The following is a 10,923-nucleotide window of genomic DNA, read 5'->3' as shown; positions in this document are numbered from 1 at the left end:
TGTCAACCTCAGTGGCGGCAGAATTTAGCCCTCGAATTTCAGTTGGTTTTACTTGCGTGGGGCCATTGAAGTCAGTGGGCTGTGGATCAGGCCCTTGGACTTAATCACCTTTCAAAGTTTGGATCTAAATTCAAAAGGCTTTCAATGTCCACTACAACCCTGCTCTCAGTGAACCTCATTTCCCACAAGGTACGTCGCAATTTCTTAGTTGCTACATCTTTCAGCAAAAACATCAATTAACCAACCACTGGCTTCAGACAGAACTGTCTAGCAGGGAGAGGAGAGAAACTCGACTCCAGCCAATAACAAGTCAGGATATTCCTGGGTAAGATCCTTAAAGATTGTCTTTAATTAACGTCCAGTATGAACAGATGAGCAAGTGACAGAAGCAAGTCAAATTGCATAGATGAAAACTATGCACTTAAATAAAAAGTTAGAAACTTGTAACATTAGATGCCCTAAAACTGACAAAATCAAACTATTTAACTGCTGTAAGTAAAATGAACAGTAATGTAACAATGAGATACATACTTGACTCAAAGTGTAAGCAATTTGCAAATTGCGGAAATAAACAGAGCTATGTCAGCTTAAATGGTTTGTTGCCCTGATGGTGCACTTTATATAAATACTATTCAGTTTCGATATTTAACATTGGTAAGACTTCATCTTTAAAATCAGAGGTATGTCACAGAGTCCATATACATTCCTGCCTACAGCTGTTATTTACAGTTTCAAACCAATGTCCTGAAAAAAAAAAGTAGTTTACAGGTCATAGAAAGGAAATACATATATCATTTTAGCAGGTTATATTATAAGGGATTTTTTTGCTGCATTTAGTCATAAAAATATCGTTTTTTACTTCTGCACAAAAGCAAAATATACATTTGATCCCAATTACATTATAGAAATGTCACTGAAACAACAACATTAATCAAAGACTAATGCATCTAAAGGAATTTAATGCCACATGTACTCACTTTAGTTATCGGAGAGACTAGGAAGGGAAAGGGATTTTTTTTGTAGCCTTGAGTAATACTTGCTAGTCTCTAAGAACAGGTGAAATGAACAGAGCTACAGAGATACAAATAGGATATTTTCAGACAAATTTCAGTGAAGACCGCAGCTTTATTTCATTCTTTTACAATATGAAGGTGCAGTATTCACTGATAATATAAATTGCTGGCCTTATTGGAGCACAATTCACCTACACCAAAAAAAAAAAAAAAGTTAGAATACCCTGAAGTTTCCTGATGTAAATATAGGCATCAACACATTTGATTAATCTAAAGTAGTATTTTAGGACATAGCAAAACAATATGTGCTATACCTGTCCTGAGAAAACTCCAACAAAAATAAAAATGTAGTTCCCTGGTTAAAGCAGTTTAAAAAGTATGTTTGTTTTGTAGTTCCCGTTCTTTACAACAATGTTGTGAGATTGCTGAAGACAACCTGCTATTTCTACCTGTGACTTAGTTCTGTGACTAAGAGACCCCCTAAAAAAGAAAGGTGAATCACACTTTGGAACTGATACTGCATATCCTGTGCATCCAAAATTCCAACCAAAGTTGACTGAACTGTTGAGTATGCATGAGATATAGAATCAAGCCCAGAACGGGAAAGCACTTTGAAACTGTGATATGTTCCTTTTCTGTTTTATGGGTGAAATTAACCTTGAATGTCACCCTTGTAAGTACAGGTAATCGATCTAAAGTCAAAGGAAGAAAAAAAGAAAAACATACATTAGGCATGTTTTCGCATAACCTTTTCAAGCTTTCTTTAATAAATTAAGTGATGAGTTTTTCTTCTCCCATTTCAAGTTCTGTTTATTTTAATTTCAATACAATGCAGAGATATCCAAAAATAAAGAGAGTCTGTATTGTCCAAAGGCAGGCATTACTTGGGAAAAATGACCTTTGATTCCTTATGTTTATCTTTAAAATGTTAGTTATGCATTTTATATCACTTGTGTTTCAGCTATATTGTAATGGGGAAAAAAAAGGCTCTGTACATTTGTTTAATTAAAACGATGGTCTTTTAGTCAAAACTTGAGAATTAAATTTGTCCCTGGTTCATTTGTCTATCCAGTGCAATCTTTAATTAATTATGGTATATGTAGCTGATCTGCTAAGAAACGCTTGATCCTTGAAATCCCTACTTGGGTAGAATTATTGAAACCAACAGTTCTATTGTCTGAGCAAGGACTACTGGTTTGGGCACCCAAGCCCCTATTCTGCAAACAGCTAGCCCAAGCTGTTGGCTGTGTTACCCTGGCTACAATGCTATTTTTAGGCTGCTAGTTTGAGCAGAGCTAGCGTGGATACCTCCATGCAAGCTGGGAATCACAGCTCCCATCTCAAATGTAGACATACCCTACATGCACATGCTTAACTTCACTTACAAGAATAAAGTTAATCCCATGCATGTACGCAGCATTTGTAACAGGAAGTTAATTGCCTTGGATCATATTCATCACTAGTGTAACTTTACTGAAGTCAAGGAGCTTAATTTGATCATTTACACCCAGATGAACCAGTTAAGTCAATGGAGTTGCAAAGTCAAACTGGTTGAAGTACTAAGAGAATCAAGTGTGTTGACTTCAGTCGGGTTACCCCACCAATGAATGTGGCCCTTTATTGTAGCATTCCTCCTTCCACCAATTCCAATAAGGAAGGTGACTACAAAGCCTTTTGTTTTCATTCTCTCTTGAATTGATCACCTGTTGTTGTTTAGCACACTGCAAAGATTTCTGGTTAAGATCATAGTGATTGGTGATATTTCAGACAACTCTAGCACAGACAACTCTCCCTAAACCACGCTATTGAATTAGGGCCTCTTTCTCTCCTTTGGAGAGACAATGAATATGCCATCAGCCCATTTCCAGTCCTCTCCCACTGGAGGAAACATTCATTTTAGAGGTCAAGCCATTCACCAAAAGAAATACAGTAGAAAAGAAAATGTAAAAAAGAAAAAGACATTTATTGGTAAGAACAGGCAGTTGTTAAGTGCACCTTCAGGCCTACAAAGACATTTCAGCACATTTAGTGCAAAGGGGTGAGAGCTTTTTTTGTCATACTTGCCAAAAATGCATGCCTATGCTACATGAGGTTAATCCCTGTACTCCATACTTATTTAGTTCTTTTGTAATGAGCTATAAATGGGTAAGCAACATTCAGACTCCCCAAGCCACCCCAAACCCTAATGATTCACCCCACCCCCTGCTAATAAAAGACCCACTGCATGCAGCACTTTTCTCTTTACACACGCAGGATAATCATCCGTCTGGTAGTTAAACGAAGGTGCGGCTACCCACCTACTGTAGAAACCATGTTGCTAACGTGAGGCCTCGTCTCTCAGGTGCTACTTTCTGATCATCAGTCCCACTGCACTGAACTGATTATTGCTGTTTTGAACTGAATGCAGCATGCAAGTCAGTCTAGCCACGGGAAGTTGTATCCTCGACTACGGAAGATCGTGACCGCCAGATTTTAATTCTGGTGGGAAGGGTGTGTTGTGGGGGTGGGGGTTGGGAAGGAAGCTTTACCTCATCTATCTGGAGAGTTTAATGCCCTGTTCTATCCGATGCTTTGCAGTTCTTTGAGATCCCTCTGTCCTTGATCGGAAAGTGATCATTAATATTAATAGAAGCCACACGGTGAGACGTCAAGTCTTTCTGTAAACCTGGCATGTTAGACTTGTGCATAACCGCAGAGTAAATTTTTTTTTTTTTTACATTATAAGTGCCTTGATATGTAGATGATGGGGGTAGGAGTAAGAGGGGGCCTGTACAATGGGAAATGGCTCAACAGCAGCTTGCCACATGCTAAGTGCAGAATGAAGATTCTCAACATTGTCCTTTAAAGAAAAAAAAAAGGATTAGTGCCTATGTTGGTTAAGATTGAAAGTTTGTCATCTTCCAAGGCCTACTGGTCAAGGCTTGCATACTGCAGAAGATTCCTTCTCCCAGCACTGCTACCGTCCATCAGGTCACAGTGGGGACAGATGGGAGATGCTGGAATGATCTGCAATAGGATTTAAAATCTATGGGATTTCTGAGGGAGTTTAGTGAAAGAGGGAGGGAGACAGGGATGTGTGCTTGGCTGGGAAATGGGAAGCCTCTCTCACCTACCTCCTGGGGAATCCAAGGGGAAAGAAAGGTGCAGCCCTCCCATCTGGTTGCCTGCCTGTCGATGCTGCAGTAAGTGATGGTCCTTCGTTCCTCCTGTGTTCAGCTCTTCCAGGGCAGGCTGCCAAAGAGCCATCTCAGGGGAAGGAAAGGCAAAAACGATGAGGGCAGCGCTGTCTCTATAAACAATCTGGGAAAACTTTGAGTCTTGCATAAACATGATTGTGACTTATTTGGCAAAGGCAAATGCTGAGCCCCACAGCATCACATTGCCAGGGGAAGAAAGGTGTCCTAGGGTGCTGGTGGTCTTTGCTCTCCTCTTCTCTCTCTCTCTCTCTCTCTCTGTTGTGCCTGGAGATAGCACAGTACATTCCTGATTGTTTGTTGGTGACTTGCCCCTTCCTTCACTACTTATGATCAGCTCTATTCATGGAGGCACTTTCAGCGATTCAGTAGATAAAGGATAAAGGCACTAAGCAACTATCTAAATCAATCTGTTGAGTCTCTTCAGTGCGTTTTAGGGAGTACAAAAGTCTATAGACCTCAAATAATGACTGCAAAAGAAAACAGCTACTGTGATTTGGATGTATACAATAGATAAGTTTCATTTACATTCTGAGACTGCACCAAAAGGCATTTCACCTACAAAGGATACTAGTTCTTAGGTGTTGCTATACATAACTTGACTTCTTAATTTTCCATATAGTTTTCCCTTTAAGGGATGGGATATGTTCCTTTCCAACAGTGCCTGGACAGAAGCCAACACATTTCCCTGAGCAATGCAGGAAACTCATCAGGTCTCTCTATTCAGTTCTTTCTGGCCCTCAATCCAACAAGTGCTTTATTAATTATTAATAATTATTATTATTATTACTGAATTCATGCATTAATCAATTCAAGCTACACCTTAGTCATTTAGGCCATAATGCTGAATATTTGAACATGCTTAGATCTCCAAAAGTTATTGTTCCCGTTTGACTAACATACATACTTAAATACAGTACTTTAAATTACTAATCAAATATTTAATAAATTAAGGAGTGCACTTTTGGTGAATGCAAATCAAAAAGAAAAGAAAAAAGAAAAGATAAAGACCCTATTTTTAGAAGATTCATTTCAAACAAAAGCTTATCCCCTGTTGTCTGAGGTAACGTTTCAGGCATGCGATTATAAAGTAAATAGTATCAAATTCAGACATGCTTATATTAAACTCCATTGTGCTATCTTGCAACAAAGGGGCTAAAAGTTTTGCTTCCAGTCCTGGAGAGGGGGAAAAAGTGTGTTTAAACCATCTGCTCTTAAGAAAACTTAGCAGCATTGCAGATGTTTTGTCTTTTTTTTTTTCTTATACAATAGTTCTTCTATGTTAAGGGTGTATACAGCAACAAGACCAGGCTTACGTGTATTTTTAATAAGGTGCTGCATGAATTTGTAGATTGGAACTACATCATCTTTCACAAAAGAGGGGAAATTCACACTTCAGTTGATCAAAACAGCAGCAAATGCTTGCTGCATATATTTTGCTGAAGTTTTTTATCTGATGCACTTTCTTGGATGCATTGTGCAGTTCTGCAGAATATTGTACTGGAATCCATGCATATTTTTATATCTCTAAAATTGTCTGTTGTGTTTTGTTTAAAATTAAGTTAAACAAGCAACTAGGATGAAAAAAAGAAGTTTAGATTTAGAAGTATATGATTGTTATTTATCACTAGACTAGTTCAATAGTTATCATTTACCAGTTGGAAAATACCCTTTAAAAATAACCAAAAACGTTATCTTTCATGGATCCTGAAAACTTCTTGATCGCTGAGCAAAAATTCGCAATGCAACAATGCATTTACGATATAAATAAAGCATTCAAAGACTACTAGTAAAGCATCTACAAAGTGTGACCAAGTCACTTAAAGTCTTCAAGCTGAGAGTGTTTTTTGTTTTGTTTTTTTTACACATCAGTCAGCAGTTTGTTTTTATTAACACAGTTTTGATTGGCTATGGTGCAGTTGCCAGTTCTGAGATTAGCCTCTCTAAAATTGTCTATGCTATTATTCATATCCTCTTCGATTTCCATGTACTCAGATTTGCTGATTGTGGAGGAGCTACGGCGACTCAGATCACTGTGAGATGCTAAATTGGGGGAGCTAACATGGAGTAACTGAGCCTGTTCTTCCCCTTCTGTTTCTCGGTGGTAGAAGTAGTTGAAGTTGGACACAATGACAGGTACAGGCAGGGCAATTGTCAGCACACCAGCGATGGCACACAAGGAGCCTACGATTTTGCCTCCAATTGTCACAGGGTACATGTCACCATATCCCACAGTGGTCATGCTTACCACAGCCCACCAGAAAGCATCAGGGATACTTGTGAAATGAGACTCAGGTTCTTCAGCTTCAGCAAAATACACCGCGCTGGAGAACAAGATCACCCCAATGAAGAGGAAGAAGATTAGTAAACCTAACTCTCTCATGCTTGCTTTGAGAGTTTGTCCCAAAATCTGGAGGCCCTTAGAATGTCTGGAGAGTTTGAAGATTCTAAAGACTCTTACCAGTCTGATGACTCTCAGGATAGCCAGAGAGGTGGCCTGCTCCCCCTTCTGGGTACCCTCCTGCTCAGCCATCTCAGTTCCTAGGGTGATGAAGTAGGGGATGATGGCCACTATGTCAATGAAGTTCATGATATTCTTGAAGAACTCGGGCTTGCTGGGACAGGCAAAGAAGCGCACCACCAGCTCAAAGGAGAACCAGATGATGCAAAGGGTCTCCACGATGAAGAAGGGGTCGGTGAAAATGTTGGACTTGTGGATCACGGTGGAGTTGTCAATGTGGTGCAGAGTCCCTGTAAAGTCCTTGTCCTCCTTCAGATCCGGCAAAGTTTCTAGGCAGAAGATGACTATGGAGATGAGGATCACCATGACTGAGATTATTGCAATGACCCTGGCTGGCCCAGAGCTCTCTGGGTACTCAAACAGGAGCCACACCTGGCGCTGGTACTCCTTCTCAGGCAAGGGCCTCTCCTCCTCCTTGATGTACCCTTCATCCTCCCGGAATTTCTCCATGGCCTCCTCACCTAGCTCATAGAACTTGATCTCCTCAGAGAACATGTCCAGAGGCACATTGACTGGCCTGCGGAGCCGGCCTCCAGACTGGTAATAATAGAGGATGGCATCGAAGCTGGGCCGGTTCCGGTCAAAGAAGTACTCGTTGCGCAATGGATCAAAATACCGCATGCGCTTTTTGGGGTTGCCCAGCAGAGTGTTGGGGAACTGGGCTAGGGTCTTCAGCTGGGTCTCAAAGCGCAGCCCGGCGATGTTGATCACCACCCGCTCGCAGCACTCATGGTCATCATGGGCATCTGGCTGGTAGCTATCCTGGGGGTGACCTGGCAGGACAGAGGTCTCATCCATGTTCTCTCCAGCCATCACGGTCATGGTGGCACAGGGGGGTGTGGAGTCTCAGGGATATAGAGGGACACCTTGGGTGGGGGAGAGGGGTCTGAAATGGAGAGCACCAAGAGGGGAGAGCCTCAGAGGAGAAGGATGGCGGATCTGGGATGCAAAGCCTTAGAGGGGGTAAGCAGGGGTGGTGGATCCAGAATGGAGAGCTTTAGGCGGGGGGACAGAGGATCAGGGATGGAAAACCCCAGAAAGGTGAAGGAGAAATAGATGAGGGGAAAGGGGCCTGGGATGGAGAGAATCACGAAAGGGAGGGATAAGGGGTGGAGAACCTCAGAGGGGAAAGAGGAGAGCGGAGGGAGGCATGAGAGGTCCCCTGTGTGTGTCCCAAGGAGGAAGGGTTTGTGGGGTGTCAATCACACACAAACCCCAGGCTGGGCTCCCTGTCCCAGCCGGTTCCTTTTGCCTTTAACAGGATCCTGCTGCTTTTCTCGCTGACTCGACCATCACTGCTGCCGCTGCCACGGAGTTACCACCAAAATAAATAAATAAAAAGGGGGGCTGGGATGCGATTGCTTGCAATGCCAACACAGCAATTTCCACTGGCCTCCCGCCTCTTGGGTTGGGGGGATAAAGCTGGCTTCGGGGCAGTCGCTGGAAGCTGCAAGGGGAGAGGGGGAAAGTAGATAGGTAAAAAAACCACAACACACTCAGCTGGGCTGGATGGGGGGAGACAGCAAGAAGCATCATGCTTTTCCCATAGTGTTAACACCCTCATTCCCACACATTCATACATCGGGCATCCTTCCGATGTAAGGACCTGGTCCAAAGCCCTCTGGAGGCAGGGGAAAGCCTCCCGGTAACTTCAGAGGGTTTGCAGCAGCCTGCCTGCACTTCCCGCGTCTCAAACCCCCTCTTGCAGAAACTTAGCCGCCTCCAGCCAACCCGGTTCCGGGGCTGCGGGGGGGATCGCAGCTGCAGCCCCCTTTCTGCAGCAGGGTGAACCCACAAGAAAAAGGGAGCTGGGGGGGGGGAGAGAGATCTGGGCTGGGAGGGGCGAGGCAGAAAAGCAGAGCGCGAGGTCTTCCTTCCTTACCTGCCCCCCGGGTCAGCTGGAGGGACGCGGAGCGGGAGACCCTGCCGGAATGCGTCAAGTCGCAGCCGCAGCGGCCGCATCCAAAAAGCGCCGCAGCCAACTCGCCCTCCGCCTCCTCCGCCTGTGCCCCTGCCGAGATCGCTTCACAGGGCTGCCTGCGAGAGGCTGAAATAGTCATCGGCTAGCTTCGGCGGCGCTGGGGACCAGTCGGGTGGCGATGGGGCGCGGGGGGGGGGGGGAGGGACACCCACCCGAAAGGCTCGCGTCCAACCAAGAGCCAGGACGCGGCGCGCGCCTCTCGCTCTCCCCTTCTGCCTGTGCCCTCAGGAGAGCCGGGCGGCGGCAGGGGATGGGCAGAGCCGCAGCCCTGCAGCTGCGTCCCCGGCTAGAGCGGCGGCGGCGGCAGGAGGAGGAGGAAGGCGCGGGACGCGCGGGGCAGAGGCGAGGCGGCTGCGGAATACGGGCAGCGCAAGGAGCAAACTCGAGCCATTCCTTGAGGCTGCAGGATCAGCAGAAACCTGAGAGCGGTGCGGTGCGGTGCGGGGGGTGGGGGGAGGAGGGGAAAGGGGCGATCGCACGTTTCTCCCCTCCCCCCCCCGGTGCCATTGGAGCAGCCCTCACCCCCCCCCCCGCCCCCAGCTCTCGGCGGGGTTTAAACCCACGCGCAGCAGCCGCCACCCTGGGTCCGAGCGAGCGCTGCAAAGGGGCCAGGCGCGACGCAATGCGGGCGGCGGCGGCGCGGGCCAGGCGAGCGGAGCCCCCCCCCCCCGCCCCGGGGCGTGCGGCCCGCGCTCCGCAGCGGCTCCGAGGGCTCCCGGGCTCGCCGCGAGGTGCAGCGCCGCGCTCCCCTCCGGCCGCAGGAGCAGCGAGGGGCCGGGCCAGCCCCGGGCTAGCCGGTTCTTGCGGGGGGTTGACACTAACCCGGAGCCTGGCTCTTGTGTTAATCTCTTTCTCGGGACGTTTCCCGCCTGGGACCTACGGCGCCCTTTGGGGAGCAGGTCCCCCCCGCCAGTCACATCTTTCAACCCAATCACTCCGCTCGGATCGGCTCCCATCAACTCCTCACCGCCCGGCCTGGGCTGGGACTGGCTCCCCGGCCGCGCCGCGCAGGCAGGCTGGTAGCGCAGCCGCTTACCCGGGCTCTGCCCCGGCTGCCCCCCGAGCTGGGCAGCCGGACACGCCCGGGGGTCGGGCTGCCCCCCTCCCCCTCCAGCTCCTCCCCCGCAGGCCTTCGCCAGGTGCGGGGCCGCCCGGCGCTTGGCCCGAGCAGCGGCTCGGGAGGCGATGCGCCTGCAGTCCGGGCGCCAGCAGCGGCTGCTGAGACAGCGCCCAGCCCGGGGCAGCTGCCAGCGCAGCCAGATCTGCGGCTGGCTCTTCCGCTGCATCGATTCCCGGCCCCTCCGGCACGCAGCCACGGCCTCCGGCCTTTGCAACGGGACCCCCTTTCCCCCGGCCACGTGCTCGCTAATGGACCGCGCTCCACTTTGCTGGCCCCAGGGGCCTCACCGTGGATCCAGTGCAGTGTGCATTTGATTGGGAGAGCAGCGGCAGCAGCATCTTACAGGGAAATTGCCCTTCATGCTGCTTATCCCGCTGAATTGATGAATCACATAACTCGGAGAAGACCTATTATGTCATCCGCTTTTTGCAGGATTGTTCCCTACAGTACGTTGTATAAAAGCCGGCTGCTCGATTTATCAAACCAGGATAGGCGATCAAATACAGCCCGGGCTTGTTTTCTTCCATTCTTTGTTTTATTGCACAAATGAGTGTAATTTGAAGCACTTGGGGCATATCCACGTTTAAGAGGGCTGGCCTCATTAGTGTTTCACTGCATAAAACATTCAGTGCAATTAAGGTTGCACTTGGCAGCTTAAAAATGGCTAATCACATGACTCCGTGGACCTTTCCTTCCCCTCCCACTTCTGAGGTCCGCCTATTTATTTCTCCTGCTTTCTTTGAGAGAGGAAGGGTAGTTTTAAAATCTTCTAACAGTTTGTCCTACCTCTGCTGCCAATCAGAGCTTGGATGGAGCGATGCTAATCAGCACTACTTCGGCAGAAATGCATAGGAAGGGATTTGCCACAAGGCATCAGGTCATTGGGCAGAATAGTCCAGTATAGTGCCTTTTTCAGTGACCAAAACTGTGATGCTTTGAAGGTAGGGTGAAAAACTCCACAGTTCTCCTGGCCAAGAGCTATAACAAGGAAAATCCTTCTGCTACCCCAAGGCCAACCATTTACACCCTGAAAGAGGAGATCTGATCATCCTGTCTTTTCCTCCTTAATGATCAGTACTCTCTCATTTGCAGTT

The 10,923-nt window shown here is 47.1% G+C and overlaps 1 protein-coding gene across 1 annotated transcript; it reads right to left on the bottom strand.

Annotated features, from left to right (window-relative positions):
* Nucleotides 1-362: 362 nt before the first annotated feature.
* Nucleotides 363-8,750, bottom strand: KCNA1 (potassium voltage-gated channel subfamily A member 1). Its single transcript, XM_074935796.1, has 2 exons — nucleotides 8,611-8,750; nucleotides 363-8,175 (listed from the first exon to the last, which is right to left on the bottom strand). Exon 2 carries the CDS (start codon nucleotides 7,548-7,550, stop codon nucleotides 6,069-6,071), a length of 1,482 nt encoding a protein of 493 aa, XP_074791897.1. The 5' UTR covers nucleotides 7,551-8,175; nucleotides 8,611-8,750; the 3' UTR covers nucleotides 363-6,068.
* Between the last annotated feature and the right edge of the window lie 2,173 nt (nucleotides 8,751-10,923).

Source organism: Natator depressus, chromosome 1 (assembly GCF_965152275.1).
Source record: "Natator depressus isolate rNatDep1 chromosome 1, rNatDep2.hap1, whole genome shotgun sequence".
Taxonomy (NCBI): Eukaryota; Metazoa; Chordata; order Testudines; family Cheloniidae; genus Natator; species Natator depressus.
Note: the sequence above shows the minus strand (reverse complement) of the source record. Positions and strands in the feature narration are given on the sequence as shown.

Excerpts from the sequence above, each read along its gene's own strand:
- KCNA1 (XM_074935796.1), bottom strand. The coding sequence starts at position 7,550 with ATGACCGTGATGGCTGGAGAGAACATGGATGAGACCTCTGTCCTGCCA.